This window comes from Cydia pomonella, unplaced genomic scaffold, assembly GCF_033807575.1.
Source record: "Cydia pomonella isolate Wapato2018A unplaced genomic scaffold, ilCydPomo1 PGA_scaffold_143, whole genome shotgun sequence".
NCBI lineage: Eukaryota > Metazoa > Arthropoda > Insecta > Lepidoptera > Tortricidae > Cydia > Cydia pomonella.
In genome coordinates, this window is record NW_026907786.1 from 224,865 (window position 1) to 252,797 (window position 27,933).

General features: G+C 39.4%; 2 protein-coding genes across 3 annotated transcripts; both read left to right on the plus strand.

The window, feature by feature from the left end:
- Positions 1-715: 715 nt before the first annotated feature.
- On the plus strand, positions 716-5,436 carry LOC133533260 (ATP synthase mitochondrial F1 complex assembly factor 2-like). Its single transcript, XM_061872217.1, has 6 exons — positions 716-885; positions 1,053-1,246; positions 1,663-1,773; positions 2,120-2,300; positions 4,500-4,615; positions 5,012-5,436. Exons 1-6 carry the CDS (start codon positions 807-809, stop codon positions 5,156-5,158), a joined length of 828 nt encoding a protein of 275 aa, XP_061728201.1. The 5' UTR covers positions 716-806; the 3' UTR covers positions 5,159-5,436.
- On the plus strand, positions 5,046-20,684 carry LOC133533259 (uncharacterized). Of its 2 annotated transcripts, none has more exons than XM_061872216.1 (5): positions 5,046-5,165; positions 9,056-11,653; positions 11,744-11,979; positions 12,060-12,583; positions 18,815-20,684. In XM_061872216.1, the coding sequence occupies exons 2-5, from the start codon at positions 9,063-9,065 to the stop codon at positions 19,148-19,150; spliced, it is 3,687 nt and encodes a 1,228-aa protein (XP_061728200.1). In that variant the 5' UTR covers positions 5,046-5,165; positions 9,056-9,062; the 3' UTR covers positions 19,151-20,684. The 2 variants fall into 2 exon arrangements, with proteins under 2 accessions (XP_061728200.1, XP_061728199.1); XM_061872215.1 differs by lacking the exon at positions 5,046-5,165 and adding an exon at positions 6,914-7,310.
- The last annotated feature ends 7,249 nt before the right edge of the window (positions 20,685-27,933 follow it).

Here is a 27,933-nt window from a genome sequence, read left to right on the forward strand (position 1 = left end):
TTTTTCCTTCTTTTTTTATTACATGTTTTGCATCTTTTGTGACTCTTATTTCTTTTCAATTCACTTCTGCTCCCCACAGAAGAGTCCGTGTCCATTGCTGAATCGATAATAACATTACTTCCGACCTGGAGGTTATCACCTCCAGGGTCGGGAGGATCGTCATCCCCCATTACATATATACGAAAAAACTTACCAACTACGACGAAATTACACTAATTATATATACAAATACAACAATATATACAAACTATGTGAAAAATTATATACAAATTACTGATTCCCTGATCTATAATATTAAAATGGAAATTAAATTTACAAGAAACCTAAAACTGGACCGCCGCGTTTCACGTTTCCCGCGCTTTTTTCTTTCTGGTAATTGTAACCTATATGACCGTTCTATATTATTAAGACAGCTGTCAGATTTAAAAGTTCCGTTTCCCACATCTATTACAACACTCCTGTATATTAATGATTCATCTTCATATATATTTAAATCATTGTATTCTTTTATTTCACGTCACAACATTAAACTTTAAATTATTTGAATTATTAACCTTTTCCTGATCCTTTTCCAAAATTCCGTCCTACCCATTTTAATGTAATCCTTAATTCCGTTTCCCCGTTTTACTCGTCTGGCTGAATGCGCCAGGAGCGCGAAGCCATTAAAAAAAAAAAAAAAAAAAAGCAAATAGTCACTACGTTCTTCAGTATCTCTTATGAGTCTGTGCTTCAAGTAAAAAAATGTTCTTATAAATATGCAACTAAAATAATTTCTACACATAAAGTATTAATAAGTTATTTTGAAAATGCAGGCGTTTACAACAAAGTCATTCTCTAGTTTAATTAGAGCGCGTCTTACCGAATTCTTCCCTCGTCAACATTATGGTTAGAATTTTTAAAAATTTACTTTTTTACACTTTATATGTCTTTCCAATATAATATAATCTAGATTAGACTAATAATAGACAATCACTAAATAAATTTGCATCAGTTTACATCATCATCATGTTACATTTTGGCCTGGATTTTATATTGGTGATTTGCCATTATAGTGACCCGCAAGAGGTTTTACCGCAACACTGGCATCGTCCAGAGCGACAGCAAGTGGGAAGTGACGCTGGACCACCGGCGACTGAAGACGCCGAACGGCAGCGTGCTGTCGGTGAGCAGCGAGCCGCTGGCGCGCGCCGTCGCCGCCGAGTGGGACGCGCAGCTCGAACACATCACACAGCCCACCATGCACCTGGTAAAGTCTAAAGAGTGCTTTGCATTATGATATATAAGGGCGTATTTCACTGCTTCTGCTGTAAAATTCATAGTTCTCTGCTGAGTGAAATTGATCAGTCCGCTAATAGGGATTATTACACAAAACTCTGTGTAGGGGGCGTCACTACCACAATCCATCTTAATCTATACAGCTAATACACTAACCTCCTTATTATTTATTTATTGTATGGCATTTATACATGTTACTAGATTACATACAAAAAGAAAAACTTGTATCACAGTTTTATGTTTTATGAATAAAATTAAACAAACTAATAACTAATTGATAGTTAATCAATGTTTAATCCTTTCTTTACCTCTACCCTTCATACTTATTGAGGCTTGTAGTGTGTTTATGAAAAACCCTTAAATAATTACTCTTCTACTTATTTTCAGACAGCTTTGTGCAATACAGCCATAGACAACCCTGGGAAGTTGACTTCACATGACATTGCTAGTTATTTACTTGACTTTCTACCTACAGACACACTCCTGTTTCATTCAGAGGTAAAGTAATTCTGTGTATCATTTTAACTAAAAAAATAAAAGGTTAAATGGCAACTTAAATGAATAATATTGAAGATACCAACTAATAGTGCAGTGCCAAGCACTGGTACATTAATGTCATATCATACTTAAAATATTTTGTATGGTATACCATATAAAACTGGGCAATTTTAAAAATATTTTTAAGTTTAAAATCTTACTAAGTGTATATTTTAGTATGTAATCTGTTATAAAAAATCCTAAGTACTCTCTCTTTCTCTCTCTCTTATACTACTCCTTAAATTATCCTACTTTCAAAAGATTTCCAGCTACTATAATAAATAAGAAAGTCCTTGTAATTTTATAGGAAGAAGAGGAATTAAGAGCACTGCAAGCAAAGAAATGGACACCAGTACTAGAATGGTTTCAAAAGAGATTCAATGTTACCCAAGAGACATCCAAGGGCTTGACACTCCCACCTGTGGCTACGGACACCCGAGCAGTATTGGCACGATACTTTCTGTCATTTGACTTCCCTGCACTTAATGGTATATCTTTGTTTACTTATTCTTATGATCAGGGTTTGGGATCCACATCGCGGTATATAATGTTAAAATAGTTATATGGGTATGCCTTTAAGCCCACAATTATTACTCCTGAGATATTCATTTAAATTGTATGGTGTAAGGGCCCATTGTAATCTGTATGAAAAAGTTAACATAACTTTCATATTTATTACTGTATCCATGTAAATAGCTTTGCATCTAGCACATATTATAAAATCTTTTGTAGAACATAAGTATGGGTATTAAGGTCTGACCAAGATCTCGGTTTTGATCTCGGCCTAAAATCGGACCGAGATCTCGGTCTCGGCAAGAATCTCGGCCCATTTTGGCTACTTGGTACTAGGTAATGAGCTAGCCATTGGTGAATTTGAATTTACCGCGCACGAGCGTCCGTTTCTAAGCCACCAGTTGGTTGTATCGCCCGGTTGGAGTCCTGGCATATATGTTTATAGTTGTATGGTAACAAAATCTAAGGTAATTTTAGAAATTTAATAAATAATTTTTATTCTGAAAACTTTCACCCTATATTTACTATATTGACTCTTTCTCAAATTATCAGTCACTAAGCAAACCTCTTAGGTAAAAATGTAACATTTTCTTTAATATTTTTAAAGTTGTTAATTTCACGACTCAGATTTTAAACAACCGGGTAATATGGGTAATATGAGTACATTTAATATGCTTGCAAATGGTATACGTCACGAATTGATGAGTAAAATTGAACCGGAACAATAATGAAAAAAAAACAATGATGGCCGGCTGCCATTTATATGATGGTGCGCAGTGCCCATGCTAACAAAATTCATCATCATCATCATCAGTTTACCATGGCAAAGAGTACAACGACAAAGAAGAAGAAGAATAAATAGATCTCAACCGTTTCTCGTGAAATTTTGTAAGCGGGTTCAATAGCCACATATATTTTTTCTGTCGTTTCGTTTTTTGGAAAATGTTCAATATGGTGGAAAAATAGCGTAAAGGACTTAAGTGCCATTACGGTCTATGGCGCTTAAGACCATTGTGAGTACGCTGTAAAAATGACTCAACGAAGTCTCTTTTTTTTTACATGCTTAAGCATATCGATCTTATCGCCAGGAATACATCTCACAGAGCCACTAGGCGTAGTCATAGAAGAAATATATATGGTACTTTGCATTGTTCAGCAAAGTAAGGACATCATCGATATCCCCCAAGGAAGTATAGAACCCATCAGTCTCATCACAATAATATTCCGACAAACACGCATAATTTGCGGCTTTTATTTGATTAATCGCCAACAATCAGTGAAAAACGAACATTTTGAACAGTGCATGATTTTTCTTAGGAAGATTTCTTTGAAATTGCGCCTGCTCTTTTCTAAGACATGATTTTCTGACTTATTTGAACTTAACAGATTAAACATTAAAGGTACTAAATCCTGGCGTAATTAAAATAATTGTACCTTTGCGTTTTTCTTAAAAATGAGATTGATAACGTGAAAAATTATAACGCCTGCAAAATTGTAATAGCAAGCAAAATATAAAATGAGTAAAACTTAGAAACAACAAATAAAATGGCTCATATTATAATTGAATGTGAAGGTACAAAAAAGGTACAAAAATTTGGCTTTTATAGAAATTATCAATAACCACGGGATCATAGCGTAATAAAGTACACCCGCCATTCTGACTGTCAGGATGGCGGGTGACCTGTTTTTTGATGATAACTTTAAGTACCGTGAGGTACTTACAATTTTTTTTAAACGAGGTACTAAATAGTACAAATTAGGTACAAAAATATGGTATGCTTTTCATTTGATTTTATTTAATTACACCCGCCACTCTTGATTCTCACGAGTTATGGTATCAAAATCATTGCAGACTTATATTGGTCTAACTCTAATGCTGGTGCAAACGCGTAAAAAAACATGTAATTTTTATATATATTTTCTTTCCTGCCACTTAAAGTTATCATCAAAAAACAGGTCACCCGCCATCCTGACAGTCAGAATGGCGGGTGTACTTTATTACAATAATTAAAAAGACTTAATTAAAAAGACAAAAATTGTTTCTCGTTTGCCACTTTTATCACTTCTTGGGTTCCATATATATATATTTATAGTAGATTGTCTTGGAAACTATTGATTTGAATTGTTTTAACAATTGTAGCAGTTGTAACAGTTTTTAACAAATATTGTTGTAGCAATTTATTTCGGCGTAGAAGCCCTGAAGTCCCCCATACTGATGATTGCGTGCGTGGAGCGTCATCTGGAGCCGAAACAGGCAGTGTTGCTGTGCCGCCTCGAGGAAGAGTACCAGGTTAGTGTTTTATTACGAGAAATTCTAGTAGCATAAAATAATTAAAAAAAAATGTAACAAGTGTCTACTTAATTAAATTAAGTTCTACTTATTCGTTTATTTCAGGCCGGGGGCCCATAAAGAAAAATGTTAGTTACAATTCCTTAGACTATATTAGCACCTACTCGTATACAAAAAGTAATGACAATGAAACTATTAATAATTAAAAATTCCCACAAACAACAATACATAACAATAATATTCCACAATAATCAAATGTGGTTAAACTTAATTTCGCAAAGCTACTAGCCCTAACAAACACCTTAAGGAGCACATACCTGAATAAGTTCCTAATACGTACACTCGAAAATATTCTCATACATTTCTCAGTCAGATAAAAAGTAGTTTTGTTTGCAGCTGTCTCGGTGGGGCCGCGTGCCCTGGGCGCACGAGCTGAGCCAGGCGGAGCTGACGGCGCGCGTGGCGGCCGCGCTGCTGGCGGTGGCGGGCGCGGGCGAGGCGCACTCCGCGCGCGCCAAGGCCGCGCCGCCCGAGACCGCCTAGCCCTGCCGTGAGCGCTCACGACCAAAATGGTCTTAGCGAGTCAAATATTAACTTTGTAGTGATCACAGTTCGATTTCAATCAGTCAAGCACTTCTTTAAAAGAGGTTGCTTAGCAGTAGTTTCGTAAGAGGTTTCGTTTCTCGTACATCTCTAGTGAAAAAGCAATATAACTTGGTTGTAAATACCGCATTTGAACTGTAAATATGAGGTCAAACGTGTCCCGGGTCCTGGATCAAAGTGCGTACAGATGTGTAAAAAATATAAATACTTGTTACCTACTTATGATTTTACTTTTTGCTTACGAATTTATAATACGGTTTGTGACCATTGATATTCGTTTTTAGGGTTCCGTACCCAAAGGGTAAAACGGGGCCCTATTACTAAGACTCCGCTGTCCGTCCGCTTGTCGCCAGGTCGTATCTCATGAACCGTGATAGTTAGACAGTGAAATTTTCACAGATGATCTATTGCTATAACAACAAATACTAAAAAAACAGAGTAAAATAAATATTTAAGGGGGCTCCCATACAATAAACATGATTTTTTGCCGTTTTTATAGATGATGATACGGAACGGAACCCTTCGTGCGCGAGTATGAATCGCATTTGGCCGGTTTTTTAGTTTTACGGGATAGGTACGTCTATAGTCGCCCCATAATGCATGTATCTAAACAGTGCAGGAAATTTTATTAAAAAAAGTTATTTGCGCACGGAAGTCCGAATCTTGTGAGTCAACAAATCCGTTTTTGTTATTTTAAAATGTTGATTTCGCTAGCAGATGGCCTGTTTCACCACAAAACCAATAATTCCATTCAGAAAACGGCGCTGTCGTCGCCGCCTCGCCGTCCACATTTTATGAAATCAGTATTCAATTCACAATCTTGAAAGCTGTCTTTAGGCACGAACTACACATTCAAATGTAACCCTTTTTAAGGTTCGGCGTCCAAGATGGAATCCTTATAGTTTCGTCGTGTCCGTCTGTCCGTAATTCCGTAGGTATGTCACAGGCTGCAGGCATTTATTTATCTCCAAAACTAAACCTAAGGTATAATTATATATTTTGTATATTAGAATGACATTTGGAACAGGTGTATTTTGTGACTTGCTATTAAATTTAGAAGTTAAAATTAAAAATGTGTTTTTAAGGGGGGCAGTCCATACATGTAACTAAAAGTGAAATAATTTTTTCAGTCAATATCAACGTGTGACACATCATTTCGCATCTAAGGTCGAAAATAATTGGGTCAGACGGATGTAATTTTTTGGTATTGTTTTTTTTTAGGAGTAATCATGAATGTACTTATGAGCCGAGAATAGATTTTTTACGAGATAGGTACCTATTTCTTTTACGTGTTTTGTTTTTGTCAGTGACATTTTTTCTAGATAAATTATTTTTCTACGATCACCTTTATTCGGGACACTAATACTCGAGGTACAAATTCCGACATAGGTAAAAAAAAACTGTCTGTACTAAATGGCCCTAGAAAATATTAGAAATCAAAATGATGTTACTTTGTACCTACATAATAAATTATGCCCATAAAATGCATTGGAATCTAACTTGTAATAATGTATTCAGCAGTAGCTTGACCGCTTTAAACAATCCCCTACGTCGAATAAAAATCGGCAGGAAGCCAAATTTAAGTGAGGTCGGGGCGCAGAAGAATGAAATGAAAATAGCAAAAACACTCGCGAAGTTCCGCTAAATATAGCTGACCGCGTGCTTCCGTCGCTTACCGAGTCGCACGCTCAGTGGACCAGTTTTGCTGTGATCGCGACGTCAGTAGTCGTTGTGCGTAATCGAAGAGCGCGCTTATAATGGTTAACGTAAGCCGCCAAACTCGCTACGTTATGTAAGCGTGTAGAACAATGTCCCTGGGCGGGCGGCGGCGCGAGCCAGTGCAGCGCGAGCGCGCGCGCCATGCTTTGTTCAAAGCTACGAGCTTTCCAACCGCTTTGTTGACGAACTTTACTCTTTAAAACTTACTTTGCATCACAATATCAAAAAACAGTAATTACTGAAGTGATGGGAGTGATAAAGTTAATTTCAAGGATTTGCTTTGAGGTTAGACGTGATGTGTGAAAACGGGGCTAATATGTTCTAGTTTCGAAGTTTGCCTATTTACATCCGTGCATCATTCTTCGGCTCGTCGGTAAGTGTTATATCTTCCTGCTACAAAAATAAAACGCTTATGTTGTTATTTCAACACGATAATAGGTACCTATTCATTTATGACGATATCATTTCTATTGTGTTACTATTGCATAGGTAATAGTGAAGTGAAGGTACCTAATATTTTTTTTATAGTTATTAAAATACCTACTTATTTTAATTAAATCATTTATCCAAAAAACTCGGTGTGCTCAATAAAGCGAGGCGATAATTTACTCCGGGGCAAAGACTGCTGCTATATAAATCGCAAGTCAGATCCCATATGGAGTATTGCTGTCACCTTTGGGCAGGAGCACCTGCATGCCAGCTTGGACCCTTTGACTCAGTCCAAAGTGACGATCCCAAACTCACAAGCGGTATTGAACCTATTAAGCCTAAGGAGAGATTTTGTCTCCTTGTGTGTGTTCTACCGCTTGTACAATGGCCTGTGCTTTGAGGAATTGTTTGACATGATGCCAACGGCCACTTTCTATCATCGCACCGGTCGCCGTCGGCAGGGTGTTCATCCTCACACCTTAGAACCTAAATGATCGCGTACTGTGCGTTTCAAGAGGAACTTCCTCCCGCGGACGCTCCGGCTGTGGAATGAGCTCCCTTCCGAGGTTTTCCGAGGGTCTACAGTATAGTGTTCTTCAAAAAAGGAGTGTACAGGTTTTTAAACGGTCGGCAACGCGCGTGTAACACCTCTGGAGTTGCAGGCGTCCATAGGCTGCGGTGACTGCTTACCACCAGGCGGGCCGTATATCTGTTTGCCACCGTCGTGGTATTAAAAAAAATCCAGAAATTTGTCCCGAGACTAAAGAATTCTGAAAATGAGTAGGTAATAAAAAGAGAATATCGGGATATTACCTTTTTTAGGGTTCCGTAGTCAACTAGGAACCCTTATAGTTTCGCCATGTCCGTCTGTCTGTCTGTCTGTCTGTCTGTCTGTCTGTCTGTCTGTCTGTCTGTCTGTCCGAGGCTTTGCTCCGTGGTCGTTAGTGCTAGAAAGCTGAAATTTGGCATGGATATATAAATCAATAAAGCCGACAAAGTCGTACAATAAAATCTAAAAATTTAATTTTTTTTAGGGTACCTCCCCTACACGTAAAGTGGGGGTGAAATTTTTTTTTCGCTTCAACCCTAGAGTGTGGGGTTCGTTGGAAAGGTCTTTCAAAACTAATAGGGGTTTTCGAGAAACATTTTTTGATAAAGTGAATATATTCGGAGATAATCGCTCCGAAAGAAAAAAAGATGTGTCCCCCCCCCTCTAACTTTTGAACCATAGGTCCAAAAAATATGAAAAAAGTCTTGGAAGTAGAGCTTAAGAAAGACATTAAATGAAAACTATAGCGGATATGATCAGTTTTGCTGTTTTTGAGTTATCGCAAAAAGTTTCCCCTTCATAGTAAAAAGACGTACACCCACAGTTCATCCCTTGGTTAACAATCTACCATACTTTAAGCTCCAGTTTAGCTTATTGTGACGGAAGAGTAACTACGGAACCCTACACTGAGCGTGGCCCGACATGCTCTCGGCCGGTTTTATTTTGTTTAATTAGGTATATCAATACAAATAACCGGCTTAAATTGTTTTATTTAAAGTTTCAATAATTATACATATTTTAAACGATTCATATATAATATATTATAACGATTCATATATTGTTGTAATTGATTGACATTTTTAGTTCGTTTATTTATTCTCAAGCATCATTTGAAAAGATGTGTACCTATTGTTTTTCAGTGGTGTGATGAGCGGCGCGGCATTGGAGGCGGAGGCCGGGCGCGCGCGGCCGCTGTCGGGCGGGCTGTGGTCGCTCATCTCGTGGCTACGCCGCGACGACTCGGGCGCCTCCAGCGACAGCCTCTCCAGCGTCGGCTCCGACCGCACCGTCGCCAGCATCGCCTTTCTATCACCCGACCGCTACCGCCACCCCGCCGCCCCCGTTCTCCTGCCCCCGCCCGGTCCCGCGACCGACTCCTACAAGAAGCGCTTACGCGACAGGAACTCCAGACTGCAGCACGACCGCGATCTCACGCTCCATCGCAAATACGGACTCTTCAGGGGAGATAACGGTTACGACGCTTTTAGCCTACCTCCGGCGCGTAAATCCAGCGAGAACAACTGGAAGGAGAGGGAGCGCCGAGCCACAAGCGAGTGTGTGCAGCGGCGTGCGGCGCACGTGCCCGGCAAGCGACGGGCGCCGGCGCCCCCCGCCCGCTCCGCCACCCTCGGGGCGCCGCGCCGCTCCCGCAAGCGCCCCGCGCCACAGCCTCCTCGACGGCCGCTCAGTGAGCTCGGCAGGAACGCTCCGATACCCGAGGAACCGCTTCTAGTCCAAACAGATACAGATTTAGTCAATCCCGCTTTGCGGAGAACCGAAAGCATGGATTGCAAACCAGAAAAATATATTAAGAAAGAAAATAAAGATTCTAAACCGCGAACGGAAAAAAGTTTCTTGAAACAGATTTTTGAGGGCAGAAAGAGGAATTCGGCCGTCGACACCGTTCCTGAAAGGATACTGCCCAGTATAAGTGAGCTGGACAAGCAGGCCGCTGAAATAATAGAGTCGTGTAAATTAAAAGCTTTAGATCGAAGTAATGAAAGGGCCGCGGGGACGTCCAGAGAACTAGTGACACCGTCCAAAGGAGACATGTGGTTCTGCACAAGGTGTCTTCGAAAATATAATGATTCTGTCGTAACATGCGGATATTGTATAACTGAACAGAAAATACAATTAAACAAAAATGTCAATGATCGTCGTTTAGCCAATAGAGCTTCTAGTAATACACAAACAGTAATGACAAATGTTGCCTCGGCGAGCGGAGTAAACGTAGTTGAAGAAAAACAAAAATTAAAAGAAATGCTTAAAGAGATTAAGAATTCCTTACCTAAGAGAGCTAAACACGAGGTTAATGATAATAAAATAAATAATCATAAAGAAATTTCAAAGCCTTCTGTTGTAGAAGCTCCTACTCTTAGAATAGGAACTAAAATAAAAGAAGAAAAAGTAATACACGATACCAACAGTACATCAGTAAATATCGAAGAAGAAAGTAGAAATAAAGATGCAATGTTCGTTACCAACACAGTATCGACATCGGCCACGGAAACAGCTGTAGTAACACAACCAATAGTGTTACAACATATACCTTCCAGGGATATAGTAAAATTAGAACATTTTAGAATTGCGGAAACCAAACAAGGAAAATTAAGTATGAATTCGCCTACTGCTTTCGACGATAAAAATATTATTACTAAGTCAAATTCAGCCACAAAACACTCGATTATCCCTGAAAGTAAATATAAGATTGACAGTGATTCTTCCACATCTGGCAATGCTCCTTCAAAGGTACCATTAAAAATATCCTCATTACTAAATTCAAGCCCAACAATTGAAAAACAATTACAAAAAATACCACACAACTTACAATTTGGAACCCAGGATCAGAGATCTTATAGTAACCAAACAACAACAGCAGAACACGAAGCAAAACCCTTAGTTGCTGCGACTGCCACTTCAGGGCAAAAAGCTGAGCATAAGACTCAAGAACAAACAACGCAAAAACCGCTAAAAGCAACCAGTACAACGCAAACTTCTTCGAATGTAGTTTTTGATATTGCTGCTAAGTGTAAACGAAATATAACAATTATAAAAGACCAAGATGTTAACAATAAGCTAAGTAGTTTAAAACCTGATGCAGAAATAAATAATGGGACACCCTTACTTCCCACAAGTTCAGCTTCCTTTGGAATCTCTTCATCTGGCCCCCAAACAAAAACATTTTCAGCTCCTGGCCCGTCTGTACATGATAAACGAATGAATATTGATAATATCGGAAACCAGCAGAAGAAATCACTCTCTCAAAATGCGCCATATAAAGTATCCGGTGAAATACCGAAATTAGATCTCCATTCAAGAAGAAGAGATTTGATTAACCAGCTTGAACAGTCCATCGCTAAAGGAGATGAAAGAGCGGCTGCTGATGCCGCCGCAAAGCTAGCGCAATTAAGACTATCCTGTTCCGTACTGTCATTTTCATCACAAATTGTTGGTGCACCGTCTACATCATTAACTGACCCAATTAAGAAAACCAATGATTCTGTCTCTAACAAGACACAGATGGAAGACACAACACAACCAAATGATCCTAAGAAATCAAACACCACATCGCCTGATAATATTGCAGCATCATCAAGTAAAACTCTGATTGAAAAGAAACCAGCCCCTATGCAGCCTAAATCTGAAGTATTGGAAAATATACCAGTCTATAACGAACGTAAAATAAACGAACCCTCAACATCTAATAAAAAGGATGCAGCCGGAAATGATAACGTTTCGTAAGTTATTTTGTGCCTGCTTTTCCTGTAATGATAAGGTACCTAGATAATTAAATAAACCTAAGTAGATACTCTTATTTCATTAATTAGGATAGAAGTATGGATTGAAGATAGAGAAGCGGCTAGGGGGCCTATACGGATTAATATGCCCCGGGTATCCGTAATGGGCGATTTGCGGCGTCAAGCGAACGCGTCATTTGGTCTGGCGGCCCACTTACAACGGTGGATCGTGGGAAGGACTCTATGCACCGACGACAGCACGCCCCTCAATACGCTGGCTGGCCCGAAGTTTGACGCGCCGTTTTATCTCTGCTTGGTGGAGCCAGGTAAGCAAATAATTGAATTAAATTGAATTTTCATAACTTTCCTCTGTTGATTTTCAAAGATTTTTACTTTTCTCTTTCAGATACAAATAAGCAAAGTGATGTGCGCCTGGGATCTTCTTCAAATAATAAAACAGAGGGAAAGAATCAGAACGTAGACCAACCAAATGGAGAAAACAAAGCAACTGATGTATATGCCGAATTAGTCCTTCTGGAGCGCCGCGCTCTTGTTCCGAATGCTGAAGTGTTTGAGTGTGGAGTTTGTATGGAGAATTACCAACCCGGCAAAGGGGCGGTTCTAAGAGAATGCGTTCACATGTTCTGCATGGAGTGTCTCTCAGACGTCGTGAAGCACTCCGAGGAGCCAGCAGTTTCATGCCCCGCCATGGGCTGCCCTGGGTTTCTGCAGGAGCGGGAAATCCGTGCACTTGTATCTCTAGAGGAATATGAGCGATGGTTGGCGAGAGGACTGGCTGCCGCGGAGAGCGGCACTCGAAACGCATTCCACTGTCGAACAGCCGACTGCCAGGGATGGGCGCTGTGTGAACCGGGTGTTACGAGGTTCCCCTGCCCTGTTTGCAAGCGGACAAACTGCGTTTCATGTCAGGTATAACCAAAACATTGCATTTATATAAATCAATTCAATTCGTGCAATCGATTTAGGCTGTGAGTTCATCGAGTGGCTCTATAGTACCGTGTTATGTACACGAAGCTAGCTGAGTGGCCTTCTTCTTCTTCTTCTTCCTTGTCAGGGGCTATGTAAGGCTCTACAGCCTAAATATACGACCATTCCTGATCTATTGTGGTCGCCACCTACTACAACTCTCGATCCAAACCTGCAACTTCAAACAGCTGCAGGATCTTGATCTCGAGAGACCCTAACTCCTCCGGACGCAATAAGTGTCCGCCCAGGATTGAGTCACGAGTGCGCATTAGGCAAGGGCATTCTGCGAGGATGTGCAAAAGCGTCTCCTCTGCCTCCATACAGAGTCTGCACCGCCCCATGTCACGTTTCCCCATAGTGAGCATGTGCTTATTTAGGCCGCAGAGCCTAGTAAGCACCCTTACCAAGTTGCGTAGTTGGTTTCTAGACGGCGCTAAGGCGTTCGAGGCCGCCTTTTTGCTAAAGGCCTTGATAAGCGCCTTGGAATAATTCAAGCCTGTAGTTTCTCTCCAGAGTTGAATGGTTTTGTAGTGACAGTATACCCTGAATCATAATTAAATTCCATCATATTTACCACTGTGTTGCCAGTAAAATGAAACGGTCCATAAATATTAAATATATTATTGGCGAAAGAATGCACGTAAATAAATCATTTACTACTAATTTGAAATACAACACTTAAATGCTAAGCTCAAATAATTAGACTTATTAAAAAAGCAGTCCCATAAATTAATATTGAATTTAAACTATTTTGAGGTAGAAATGTTCGTTTTGAAATGGCAATACTTCAGGTCTAAACAACATTAGGTATTCCGTTTTAATATAATAACATTATCGTCTTAAGATGTGTAGTATTAGTATTATTTCTATACCTTAAAACGTAAATTCGAAAACGACAACTATAGAATAGTGTAATACGCCGTTATGGTTACCATTACGGAAGGTGGATGTAAGGAAATAAATCTCCATATACCAAAAAGAGTCATCAAAAAACTTTAAATAGGTGGCGCTACAATACCTAGAATACTTGAACAATAAAATCAAACCATAGACAGCGCACTTCACTCCGTCAATAGAGCCTAGGTTCTTAGCTACTCTAGCGCTACTCTGGAGAGATTTGGAACTATTATTTATAGCTGACAGCTGGACACCTTTGCAACAGTTCTACCATAAGAGATGCCACTCCTCTTAATTCCACACTCCATAGTTACCATGATAGATTTACGCCGGCCACGATACTCACTTGTCAAGTCAAGTTGTCACTTCATTTGGCATCTGACGTCTGTTACTTGTAGTATTTTTCAAACAGAAAGGGTAATCAGAAAAGAACAGATGTCATCTAAATACAATTTTGCGAAATTTGGCATTTTAAAAAGAAATTGTATGGAGATACCACCTCACCCAGCATGTTTTAAAAATACTCTAGTCCCCAACTGAGTAAGGCTTGTACTGTATAAATTATAAGTGCTTAAAGATTAAGTGCGTAATTTTGTACGTATAGTGAATAAATATTTAGTTATATACATAACTAACATAACAAACATCTAGGAGTCGAAATATAGGCGACACATTTAACAAAAACCCTTCATTTATGTAGTTGGCAGCGTTTCCTTAAAGGAATAGAAAATGGAGTGACCGGGTGAAACCGGGTTTCGGTCACATATTTTGACGTAATTTCTGTATTCCATACAAAAACGGTTTATTATGTTCGTAATAATATTTTTTATGATTCCAAAAAGGTTGATGACATCTGGTCTGTCATACTGACGTTGACAGATGTCATTGTGACAGTGACATTTCTTGGTAGATTTGATGGAATTTAATTATAAATTAGGGTATAGGTCTTTAGGGTGAGGCGCGTTAGGCTTTTGGGAATACCACAAAAAGGCTCAGGACTGAAGTTCTTTCCCTTAGCCCCTGCTCGCGCGAGTTCGTCGGCCTTTTCGTTTCCAGCGATACCCGCATGCCCCGGGACCGGGACCCAACGTAGAACAACCTTGTTCCTGGCTCCATCAAGGTTGTTCAGTAGCTGCCTGCAGTTCTCGATCAGCCTTGATGTAGTAACATCAGAGGTTAGGGCTAAGAGTGCCGCCTGGCTATCCGAATGGATATAGATCGTATTTTTGCCGTAGTTGCATTGCAGGTTTTTATTTTACCATTTTTAGTTAATTTTAAGATTATGAGTGACGCGTGACGCATGAATGAAAATCACAATCATGTTTTACACTTAAGTCGTTAACTTTCATAAATAATCAGGATTTTCCTCGGGAATTCATTCCTACTACTACTATTCTAAATCGATCCTCCCCCTCGCCACTGATCACTGAAACCCTTGACCCTGAACCACCGAACATTCAACCACCATTCCCCGACCCCTCAACCCCTGACCATTTAACTCCTAATCCTAACCCCCAATTCCTCTACTTCCAACCTCCGGCCACTCATCTCCTACCCCCCGATTCCTCAACTCCCAACCCCTCCTTCCCCGACTCATCAACTCACCGCCCCCTCAACCCCCTAACCTCTCAAACTCTGACTCGAGCCCCAACCCCACAACCCCCAACCACAGACCCTCGTCTACCTTTATTACCACCGTCTACCTCACAAACCTCTCACATCTACCCCTCACATCTTATTTCCAACACTACCTACATCAGAAATCATAATATACCCAATTATAAGAGGGAAGTTCCACATATCGCCCGTGGTCTTCATAATCAGTAATTAGTCTTACCACGAGTTTGACTCTGACATATTCGCTAGTGTAACTTACTTTCTATGCATCTCGCTCATACTGGCATCCTATTAGTGCGAGCGAGATGTATCGGAAAGTATGTTACGAACACGTCAGCTAATATGTAGAGTCAAACTCGTGGTAAGGCTACAGTTGCACTACATCAAATTGGTAGTTTTCGAGAGGAAATGCTTGAGTTTCTTAAGAATACAGTCGAATCACCATACCTGTGCCTTTAAACATTGAGGAGTTCCCTCTATTCCTCATGGATTCCATCATCAGATCAGAACCAAAAATATTATAAGACCACCTTGAAGGTAACTTACTTCAAACAAAAAAAGAATTCTCAAATCGGACCACGGGTGTCGGAGTAATCGGTGAACGTACATACAAAAAAATCTTCATCATTGTCATTAAACAAAATCATCATCATCAGATCCATTTCATCAAATTGATGGTATTTGAGAGGAACTGCTCGATTTGCAAGAAAACACCAAAATCACCATACCATCCATTTCCATTCCATTCCTCATGGATCCCATCATCAGATCAGAACCAAATTAAAATGGGACCAACTTGGAAGTAACTCCTTTCAAACAAAAAAAGAATTACTGAAATCGGACCACGGGTGTCGGAGTAGTCGGTGAACGTACATAAAAAAAAATAGCCACAACCGAATACAGAACCTATGAAATTCTATTCTATGAAATTGAAGTCGGTTAAAAAGCTATCGGTACAGATCCCTTATTGTCATAGTACCTGGGCGACCGAGCTTTGCTCGGTTATAACTATTTATTGTAATATGGTGGTGTATAGGTGATAATCTACATAAACTTAAAAAGTAAAATGTGAACTGACAATTATTATTATTTACAATCGATTTTAACCTTACATCACTTGTCACAGAGTAACGCCATCTATTGTCAATTTCTCTTATTACATAGGTCATTTTTTTACTAAATTAAACTTGTCTAAAACAATAAAAATTAAAAAATTATATATAAACTTGAACATATAAAAAAAAAAGTTAGCCACCGGGCGAGATTCGAAGCCGTAACACTCGTTTAGCAGTCCGCGTCTTAACCCGCTGGACCAGACGAACAAAGGCCGGCAACACGAAATTAGCGACCATATTCTGCGTCGAAAGAAAAACGCATGAAAACTCGAATACACGCGTTTTCCCAAACATAAGACTAATTTAGATAGATTGTATACCCCCAAAAACCCCCATATACCAAATTTCAGCGAAATCGTTAGAGCCGTTTCCGAGATCACAGAAATATATATACATATATATATACAAGAATTGCTCGTTTAAAGGTATAAGATATATATGGGTTGAAAGGGTATTTAATGCTGAATTATTTACAATAAAATTCATGTATATTGTATTGCCATAATGGCATGTACGTGATTTACCAAACCTACTCGTTGGATGGCAGTCAAAAATTAGCGTGTCACTGAAAAGTACCTTAAGTTTGAAGGGTAATAGCTGAAATACAGACTTGTCGGAGAACTAAATGCTGGTGACAAAATAACGTTCTATTAAAGTAGGTTCATACAAATAAACAATTGTACCTATGTCATTAATATGACACTGATTTTTACTGCCTTTTATAATAGTACATTATTGCAGAGGCCGGGAAAGAGCAATTCGAGGATGAGTCTCGAATTTGTCGGATGACGCGACGCGGAGTCCGACAAAGAAGACGAATCCACGAATTGCTGTTCCAGCCGAGGCTTTATAGTGCTTTTCTCCAAACATACGAGGAAATAAGGTAAAATAATCATAATTTAAGCATCAACCAGCACTCAAATCGAACCTTCACACCAAAAACGTCCAAAACAATTTCTCTCTTCAATTATTAAAGTTAAAGGCACAACTTAATCTGCCATTCAGTACCATTCAATATTCGTTCATTCAATATAATTGTGCAATATAAGCTGTATGAGCACGCACGAGATCTTTAAAAAAATATAAAAGTTATATAGTCTTTGATTTTATCAAGCAGTATTGCACGATCATACACGACGGTCTTACAGTAAGACCGTTGTAGAGTGTCCAGGATTGGGGCTGATGACGGAGCAGCAACAAAAACAACCCTGAAAACAGTAAAAATGTATATTAAAAAAATGTAAAAAATAAAGGCGCTTGATGCGCGGACGCGACATGTTGTTGTGTGCGTCGTTGGTGGAGTGGGAGGCGGCCGCAGCCGCGCCGCTGCGGCGCCGGTGCCGGCTGCGCCCCGCGTCCCGCAGCCCGAAATCGTCATCCGGTCTTCACGCAGTGCTGGCGTGAACAAGAGTGTAGACGCGGCCCGCGGCTATATAATTAATTGGCTGATTGCGTGTTTCTTAGTGGATACATGTTTTTAAAAAGTAAAAAACAATACAGGGGGCCTACCGCGAAAACAGAAATTCGCAAATTGCGGGGATCTTTCTCTTTTACTCCCACTAAAACGTAATTAGAGTGACCGAGAATAATGCCCGCAATTGACGACCTTCGATTTTCGCGGTTATAGCCCAGTAATAACTTCCCGTCCGCTTAAACACGACAATAATGGTTTGAATTTTTTTTAATTTGAGTTTGACCATAACGAAGAACTTCCCGTACTACTTTTGCTACAATAAGGTGAACATTTCCGAGTATATTGGAGAAAAGTATAATTTTTCACAATCCAGCCGCGTATTCGCGTCTAACGAAAATCCTGAAGTAAACAAATAGTAAATAAAGACGCGATCTAAATTTTAAACTAATTATATTACGTTTTGATCAGTATAAAACAAGCTTTCAAATCATGGTTAACTTTTTTTATTAAAAGCTTTTTATTACATTTTATCAGTCAAAACCTGTGTGACGGAACTTATGACCTAACTAAGTATATCACTTATTGTATACAATACCTTTTTTATGAGTCAACTAACTAATACTTAAAAGTAAAAAGATTACAGCTAAGATACGCGAGCAGCCGCGATACCTTCATAGACGCCCGGCGTCAACGACACCTCGTAACTCATGAGGCTCTGTTACTTGATCATTGCTAAAGTCAAGTTTTGGTTAGATTGTTTGCTCGATTTTAGCCACAGTAGCCTATGGAGACTAACATGAACTAAGAGGTGTTCGTATTCTATGGATATAGCTATTTTAAGGGTGTCATATGCCCGTTTCATAAATAATCAATTTGAACTATAGTTGACTACAGCGGCTTATGAATATTTCAGTTGAGTCAGGAGCCCATTACGGTAGTACTATTAGTTATTCTGTGCCCATAGTGAAAAGTATTAGGTATGCGATGCGATTTCAGTTTGGTTCACGAAGTCTTAATTCAACCATTACCTACAGTCGACGAGTAGAATAAATATTAGTGACTCGTTCGAAATTTTTTGACAAACTGAAACAGGTGACAACTGTGCTCACATTATTTTTACTTTATTTCCAGGCCATTCACGAGGGCGACACTTGTGAACAGTATCGCGCAAAGCAGCAAGCCGTCGAAGCCGCCAACCGGGAGCCGGAAGAAACTGACGAAGGAACCAGGGCATTCCTCAACACGCTGATATCGCGCGGGGAAGCTCTTGAGTGTCCGGAGTGCAGTGCAATAATAACGAAGAAGTGGGGTTGCGATTGGATCAAATGTTCGGCCTGCAAGACGGAGATCTGCTGGGTGACGCGCGGCCGGCGCTGGGGCCCGGGCGGCCGCGGCGACACCAGCGCCGGCTGCCGCTGCGGCGTCGACGGGAAGCGGTGCCATCCTTCATGTGGCTATTGTCATTAACTAAGGTCCGACCGAGAACGCTTTTTTTGTCACGGCCGAGACTGAGACCGAGATTCAATGGGATTCTCGGCCGAGACCGAGAATTTATAAAATACAAAAAAAGACGAAAGATTTTTTTTTTAATATATACTCCATATAAGTGTAACTAAGTTTTAAAAAAATCATGTGGCTCGTCATTAGATAAGTCTTTGAAAATACATAAAGTTGGCTAAAAAAAATTTTTTGATTAAGTAAATACTTTTGGAAATAAACGCTCCAAAAAAAATAGTGTGATCCCCTCTAACTTTTAAACCGGGAGAGCAAAACCATTAAAAAATATCTAAATAATAAGGGCCTCCGCTAGCTGGCGCGGGTGCACGGAGCGGACGAGCGGGTTAACGAAAAATAGTATGAGCAACGCTAACTGAAGCGGACGCGTGCGGCGGATTTCACCTACAAATAGCACCCGCGTGCGTGCGCACGCGGCGGGCGTTCGCGTCAGCTAGCGTAGGCCCTAAAGCTTAATAAGCAAATAATTTTTCAGGAAAATTATTTTGAGTATGGTCGGTTAAGCCATTTAAGAGTTATAAAAAAAACCTGATCTTTTTAAAACCACGAAAGTGCCACTAACATAAGCTCTTTTGCTTGTACGGCTTTTTTGTATTGTATGAAGGTACGGAATCTTCCATTATGCGTGGTCAGACACGCACTTGGCCGGTTTTTTCAGTACGGATGTGGACAAAAAGAAGAACAACAATAATAATCAAAATATTAAAGAGTTCTATATTGTAACCCAAAATATCCGCCACAGGTGTCGTTTTGTACTTACGTACTGCTTTGCTTTTTCCCGTTAACACAAATATATTTAGTATCAAAATATCCAGTGTCATCTTCCACTTACAACAAGTTAATCTAAGTTACATCCCCAATGCCGGATTTAGAGGTTTGGAGGCCTAGGGCAATAAAGGAGTGGAGGCCCCTTGGCCCCAAATTATTTTCCAAATAAAATGGTAAATTTTCCGAAGTCTCTATTGTGGGGGCCCCGGGCTGTAGCCCCAGTTGCCCTCCCCTAAATCCGGCCCTGTACATCCCGATAACAATATACACTCATTGATTCACCAATAACAACAACCACAAAATGAAAAGACCCATGAACAAGTCATTACTTGCAACCGCGCCTATCCGATCCCAACACTTTTATTTGATAAGTAATTGGCTTAAAATGTGGGTACGAAACCAATCAAAATCACAAAAAACGTCACACCAACCGGGCGATGCAACCAGCGGGTAGCTTAGACCCCGGCGGGGCGCTCGTGCGCGGAAAATTCAAATTCACGAATGATAACTCATTGCCTAGTCTCGGTCTCGGCAAGAATCTCGGCCCATGTTGGCCGAGAGCCGAGACCGAGATCTCGGCTCGATTTTTGGCCGAGAATGCCGAGACCGAGATCTCGGTCGGACTAAGTCATTAACTAATACTTATTCATGTTCAAATATAATTTCTGAATACCTTAATAATGTCAATTTATCTGTAATAAAAATATAATTAATCTAAGTTACGTTTTTCTTTACTCTCTTCATTTCGGGTAGTTCCTAAAGGAAAATAAATAATAAAACGTCGCAGATATTTTCGAAAAGGGACTCTTATTACAACGAGTAATGATTTAATGGATTACCCAATTTCCGAAATTACCCGCATACACCTTATAGATTAACATTCATGTCATTACTTATTCAGAAAACATTACAGCTACACATTGTAACCTAGTTTTTATATCTTTTCTCAATTTTAAGTGTATAGACCATGTAAGCGACAAAGTGGGACCCTAGGTTTGAAGTTGAAAAAAAGTACACTTTTGATACCGTATTAAAACTAGAAACTAATGACAAAAGTATCAAATAGTACGGTCGCCAAGCCGCTCCGAGGCCAGATTTAATTGACTCAGCTCGGCCTTACCCACAACCGGTATCAATGTGTTCGGACAGTTCTCCTGATCACCGTACATGCGGTAGTAAAGCGGAAAAATGGTGGAGGGGATAGTAATGACGTCACAAAGATGGCGGCCGGACCTATTCTTTTTGGCGGTGTATCTCGAAAACCACTTAACCGATTTTAATCATCAAGGTGTCAAATAATAGCTTATATTATGGAGATTATTTCCTTTTCTACAAACATTTACGTGAAACCTATAGGAAAAAAAATAATCACAAAAAACAGTTTTTTTATAAAATTATTATTTTTTATTTTGTAAAAATCTCCGTAAATATTAGCATTTCGCAAATTTTGTTTAATATAAAACATATTGCTTCATTATCAAGGAATATAATGAGCCTTAAAACATACAGATCGAGTAATAAACAATGAAGCTACACTCATTTATTTGCGCATGGGTAACGATAACTGGCTTTTACCGGTCGAAACTGTGGTGACTGTTACGATACGTATTGAATGGAATTTATAGAGTATCGGTTTTAATTACTGAAATTATAATTAAAATTATAAAAACCAGACACAATAATGTTACCTTACTTCGACGTTTAGTCTCTTTTTTCATCTTAATCATAGGTAGGTACATATTTCTTTTTACTTAAAAATTTTATACAGGGTGAACTTTTAACCACCAGTCATACTCTGCGCAGCGACTTTATAGGTCATACTTAACAACTTTTACTATGGGACCAATTCCGAAATCGCGAAAAAAATTTTGACTGTCCCATATAAAGGTGCGACCAACTTTACCAGACCAACACTTTTCCAAACTGAGCTACAGCTGTCCGATGAAGTTAAGTACTTAGGACTAACTCTCGACAATAAACTCAATTGGAACAACCACATCAACAAACGGATATTTAGACAAGGCGGGAGTTGTCTTCTGGCAGTGCAGAAGGATGATTGGTAAGAGGTGGGGACTCAACCCGAAAATTACCCTCTGGCTCTATAAGACGATAATCCGCCCCTTACTCTGTTACGGTGCTCTGGTTTGGTGGCCAAGAACAAACCTAGGCAACGTACGAGACAAACTACAAAGACTTCAAAGGCTCGCATGCGCGGCCACCACTGGCTGCACGAGGTCTACCCCGACTGCAGCCATGGAGGTCATGCTAAACCTTCCACCGCTGCACCTACACATACAGCAAGAGGCCAGTCTCTCAGCGGTAAGGTTGCGAACCCTCAAGATATGGTCTAACATCACAGGAGCTCTTCACACAAAATGCCTGGAAAAGGTGTATGACGAATTTCCAGTGCTTAGGTCAGGCACGGACCGGATTCACAAACAAGCTATCTTCGATAAAAGGTACAAAATACAGTTATATGAGGACGACAATCATGAAGGACGCAATCCCCGGGAGCTGAGAATCTTCACTGATGGGTCCAAAACAGACAGCGGATCGGGCTCTGGAACCTTCTCAGAAGACCTGAACATGTCGATCACCACTCCGCTAGGAGCCCATAACTCGGTATTCCAAGCTGAGTGCATGGGCATCATAAACGCGGCGCCTGCCATCACTGCAAGGAAGGTAGTAGGATCCTCCATCCGCATACTCTCCGACAGTAGAGCAGTCTTAATGGCTCTAAATAGCCATATAGTTACATCCAAACTTATACACGAATGCCACGAACGACTAATGGAGGTATGTCATAATAACAAGATCACCCTACAATGGATCAAGGGACACAGTGGATCCCGAGGTAACGATGCTGCGGACGAGCTTGCCAGGCAAGGATCGAATGCGGGGGCGATTGGTCCGGAACCGATTCTTCCGATACCATTTAGCAAGGTACGCTCAATGCTGCTGGCACGTACAGGGAAACTACACACAGAACACTGGCTGAACCAGACTGGATGCAGACAGGCAAAAGAAGCCATGCCTGGCATCAACGGAAAACTCACAAGGGCGCTCCTGCAACTAGGGAAGGTCCGACTGAGTATGGTAACCAGTGTCATAACAGGTCATGGACAATTTAACAAACATCTTTTCACAACAGGTGTCACAGACAGTCCCCTGTGCCGAGGTTGCATGGAGACAGAAGAAACAGCCTCTCACGTGGTGCTGGAATGCAGCGGAGTGACTCCATACAGGGCTAAACATCTCGGATCTCCGAGAGACCTCCCCGAGGTCCTACTCAACATCAAAGGTTTGATAGGATTCCTCGAGGAGCTGGGCTGGCAGGACTAGCCCACCCCCAACATATCACGCAAAATAGGCGCAAGTCGTCGAGTTGCGGAAAAATCGCCCGAATACAATACAATACAATACAATACAAGGTGCGACCAGACCGCAGCTTAAAAAACGGTCACGATACGGAATCGCAGTGACGCGTCGTATGCGTACCGTTTTTGACGCATGCTCCCCACACCGCTGTTTAAAAAACGGTGACGGTACGGAATCGCAGTGACGCGAATCTTTTTTGTTCGCAAAACGAAAAAACGAAAAAATCGTTTTATTGAATAAGAGAAAACATTTTAAATATAATTTTCACATTCTTTGTACCTAATACAATTTATCAGAATGAAACTTCGTACAACTAGATTTGTTGGTTACTTGAGATAGGTACGATGCTGGTCACATTTACCCTATAAATTATGCTACATACTTAGCAATAATATCAGATTGGCTATGCTATTTATTTAAAAAAAGAAATGTGTATGTTACAATGTAAAAAACCATCGCCGATTGACAACTAAAATTCACTATTAAATTTGTTAAAACGGGCGGAGCGCTGCATCCCGCAGCCTGCGTCGGTCTCACTCTCTCTATCGCACGCGTGTAATTACAATGCTGTTGTTCATCCACTGTACGAGCGGGACAGCAATATAATTATAAACAGTTGCGTCTTTTACGTCACCGGTACGGTGTCTGCCATAAGATCTCCGTGTAATATTTTTTGCGATTTTTACGCAGTTCAATTTACGGTGCGTCAGCTTATTTTAAGCAGCGGTGTGGCGAGCATGCGTCATGGACCCGGGTACGTCCTTAAACTACGTCCAAAAGAGAGGTATGGGCATTGTGAGTGTCATCTCGCTTTGTGTGGTAGGGCACAGCCAGTGGGTGTCATTCCAGATCCAAATTTTCTTGCGTGATTCGGCATTGGTCCCATAATAAAAGTTGTTCAGTATGACCTGTAAAGTCACTGCGCAGAGTATGGCTGGTGGTTAAAATTTCATCTTATACCTATATTCGACACAAGTAGTAAGTACTTACAGACCAACTATGATACACATTTTGCCTGTATAGTGATACATAGTGAATAAATTAATACCTGATTTAAAAAATTAAACAAAAATAACAAATAGCATGTTATTTAATTCAGTAATCACTAATCAGTCTTAAACAATGAACATCATACTTTTAGATTAGACAACAAAATGTATATTTATACTGTTTTTCGACTTGAAAGATTTTACTGCTTTAAAACATAAGACAAACCTACCAACCAAATGTATAAAAAAAAATGTTTTTTGTGATTATTATTTTCCTATAGGTTTCACGTAAATGTTTGTAAAAAGGAAATAATCTCCATAATATAAGCTATTAGTTGACACCTCGATGAATACAATCGGTTAAGTGGTTTTCGAGATACACCGCCAAAAAGAATAGGTCCGGACGCCATCTTTGTGACGTCATTACTATCCCCTCCCACCATTTTTCCGCTTTACTACCGCATGTACGGTGATCAGGAGAAACGCCCGAACACATTGATACCGGTTGTGGGTAAGGCCGAGCTGAGTCAATTAAATCTGGCCTCGGAGCGGCTTGGGGACTACTAATAGTAAAAGTTGTTCAGTATGACCTATAAAGTCGCTGCGCAGAGTATGACTGGTGGTTAAAAGTTCACCCTGTATAAAATTTTTAAGTAAAAAGAAATATGTACCTACCTATGATTAAGACGAAAAAAGAGACTAAACGTCGAAGTAAGGTAACATTATTGTGTCTGGTTTTTATAATTGTCATTATAATTTCAGTAATTAAAACCGATACTCTATAAATTCCATTCAATACGTATCGTAACAGTCACCACAGTTTCGACCGGTAAAAGCCAGTTATCGTTACCCATGCGCAAATAAATGAGTGTAGCTTCATTGTTTATTACTCGATCTGTATGTTTTAAGGCTCATTATATTCCTTGATAATGAAGCAATATGTTTTATATTAAACAAAATTTGCGAAATGCTAATATTTACGGAGATTTTTACAAAATAAAAAATAATAATTTTATAAAAAAACTGTTTTTTGTGATTATTTTTTTTCCTATAGGTTTCACGTAAATATTTGTAGAAAAGGAAATAATCTCCATAATATAAGCTATTATTTGACACCTCGATGATTAAAATCGGTTAAGTGGTTTTCGAGATACACCGCCAAAAAGAATAGGTCCGGCCGCCATCTTTGTGACGTCATTACTATCCCCTCCACCATTTTTCCGCTTTACTACCGCATGTACGGTGATCAGGAGAACTGTCCGAACACATTGATACCGGTTGTGGGTAAGGCCGAGCCGAGTCAATTAAATCGTGTTTCTAGAGGGCTTTTGAGATTTGGCGACCGTACTAAAAGCTTATTTTATTAATAATAACAAAGCTAAAAATAAAATAATATACCAAACACGTTAATTTTACTAAAGTTTAATAATGCGACAAAATGGGACCTTCCCTAACATTTAATAAAGAAAATAACTATCTTTATAAAAAAAGAACTAAATATTAGGTATATCGTTGCAACGTGTGTTATGATTTTTATTAAAATACTTATGAATTTTGTACTTTTTATTACAAAATATATTTACGAGTAGGTATATAAAAATTCTAATACAATGACTAATTAAAATAATGTATGTATCTTATTTTTACTCTTTTGGCTATAAAATACATGTATAAATATAACTTAAATGAAAAAAAAAGCGGCCAAGTGCGAGTCGGACTCGCCCATGAAGGGTTCCTTTATGACGTATTAAAAAAAAACTACTTACTTTTTTATTTTATACCACGACGGTGGCAAACAAGCATACGGCCCGTCTGATGGTAAGCAGTCACCGTAGCCTATGGACACCTGCAACACCAGAGGCATTACATGCGCGTTGCCGACCCTTTAAAAACCTGTACACTCCTTTTTTGAAGAACCCCATACTGTAGCCCCTCGGGAAAACCTCGGCAGGAAGCTCATTCCACAGCCGAAGCGTTCGCGGGAGGAAATTCCTCTTAAACAGTACGCGACCATTTACATGATTACTAGATCTCGTTCAACATTTTACCACTTTGGACACACATTTTACTACTTTGGTAGTGTCTCTCGCGCAAACTATTCAGTTTAGAAAAAAATGATATTAGAAACCTAAATATCATTTTTGAAGACCTATCCATAGATACCCAACACGTATGGGTTTGATGAAAAAAAAAAAAAATTTTTTATTTTATGACTTAATAAAAAAACTACTTACTAGATCTCGTTCAAACCAATTTTCGGTGGAAGTTTGCATCGTAATGTAAATTATATTTTTTTTTTACATTTTTCATTCTGTTATTTTAGAAGTTACAGGGGGGGGGGACACATTTTTTCACTTTGGAAGTGTCTCTCGCGCAAACTTCACTTTAGAAAAAAATTATATTAGGAACCTAAATATCATTTTTGAAGACCTATCCATAGATACCCCACAACGACGTTACCCGCTACCCCATACGGGGTTTGACGAAACAATTTTTTTTTTTTAATTTTATGACGTATTAAAAAAAACTACTCACTAGAGCTCGTTCAAACCAATTTTCGGTGGAAGTTTGCATCGTAATGTATATCATATATTTTTTTTTGATTTTTCATTCTGTTATTTTAGAAGTTACGGGGGGGGGGGGGGTGACACAATTTACCACTTTGGAAGTGTCTCTCGCGCAAACTATTCATTTTAGAGAAAAATGATATTAGAAACCTCAATATCATTTTTGAAGACCTATCCATAGATACCCCACACGTAAGACTTTTTTCACTGTTCTCTCGCGCAAACTATTCAGTTTAGAAAAAAATGATATTAGAAACCTTAATATCATTTTTAAAGACCTATCCATAGATACCCCACATGTATGGGTATAATGAAAAAAAAATTTATTTTTAAATTTCATGACGTTTAAAAAAAAAAATACTTACTAGATCTCGTTCAAACCAATTTTCGGTGGAAGTTTGCATCGTAATGTAAATTATATATTTTTTGTACATTTTTCATTCTGTTATTTTAGAAGTTACAGGGGGGGGGGGACACATTTTTTCACTTTGGAAGTGTCTCTCGCGCAAACTTCACTTTAGAAAAAAATTATATTAGGAACCTAAATATCATTTTTGAAGACCTATCCATAGATACCCCACAACGACGTTACGATACTAGATCTCGTTCAAACCAATTTTCGGTGGAAGTTTACATGGCAATGTATATCATATATTTTTTTTAGATTTTTAATTCTGTTATTTTAGAAGTTACGGGGGGGGGGGGGGACACATTTTACCACTTTGGAAGTGTCTCTCGCGCAAACTATTCATTTTAGAAAAAAATGATATTAGAAACCTCAATATCATTTTTGAAGACCTATCCATAGATACCCCACACGTATGGGTTTGATGAAAAAAGATTTTTTGAGTTTCAGTTCTAAGTATGGGGAACCCCCATAATTTATTTATTTTTTTCTATTTTTGTGTGAAAATCTTAATGCAGTTCATAGAATACATCCACTTACTAAGTTTGAACAGTACAGCTCTTATAGTTTCGGAAAAAAGTGGCTGTGACAGAATCGGACACAGAGACGGACATGACGAATCTATAA

Excerpts from the sequence above, each read along its gene's own strand:
- LOC133533259 (XM_061872216.1), top strand. The coding sequence starts at position 9,063 with ATGAGCGGCGCGGCATTGGAGGCGGAGGCCGGGCGCGCGCGGCCGCTG. Across the intron at positions 11,654-11,743 it reads GCCGGAAATGATAACGTTTC|GATAGAAGTATGGATTGAAG; the intron begins GTAAGTTATTTT and ends TTCATTAATTAG. Across the intron at positions 11,980-12,059 it reads TCTCTGCTTGGTGGAGCCAG|ATACAAATAAGCAAAGTGAT; the intron begins GTAAGCAAATAA and ends TTTCTCTTTCAG.
- LOC133533260 (XM_061872217.1), top strand. The coding sequence starts at position 807 with ATGCAGGCGTTTACAACAAAGTCATTCTCTAGTTTAATTAGAGCGCGT. Across the intron at positions 1,774-2,119 it reads CACTCCTGTTTCATTCAGAG|GAAGAAGAGGAATTAAGAGC; the intron begins GTAAAGTAATTC and ends GTAATTTTATAG. Across the intron at positions 4,616-5,011 it reads GCCTCGAGGAAGAGTACCAG|CTGTCTCGGTGGGGCCGCGT; the intron begins GTTAGTGTTTTA and ends TTTTGTTTGCAG.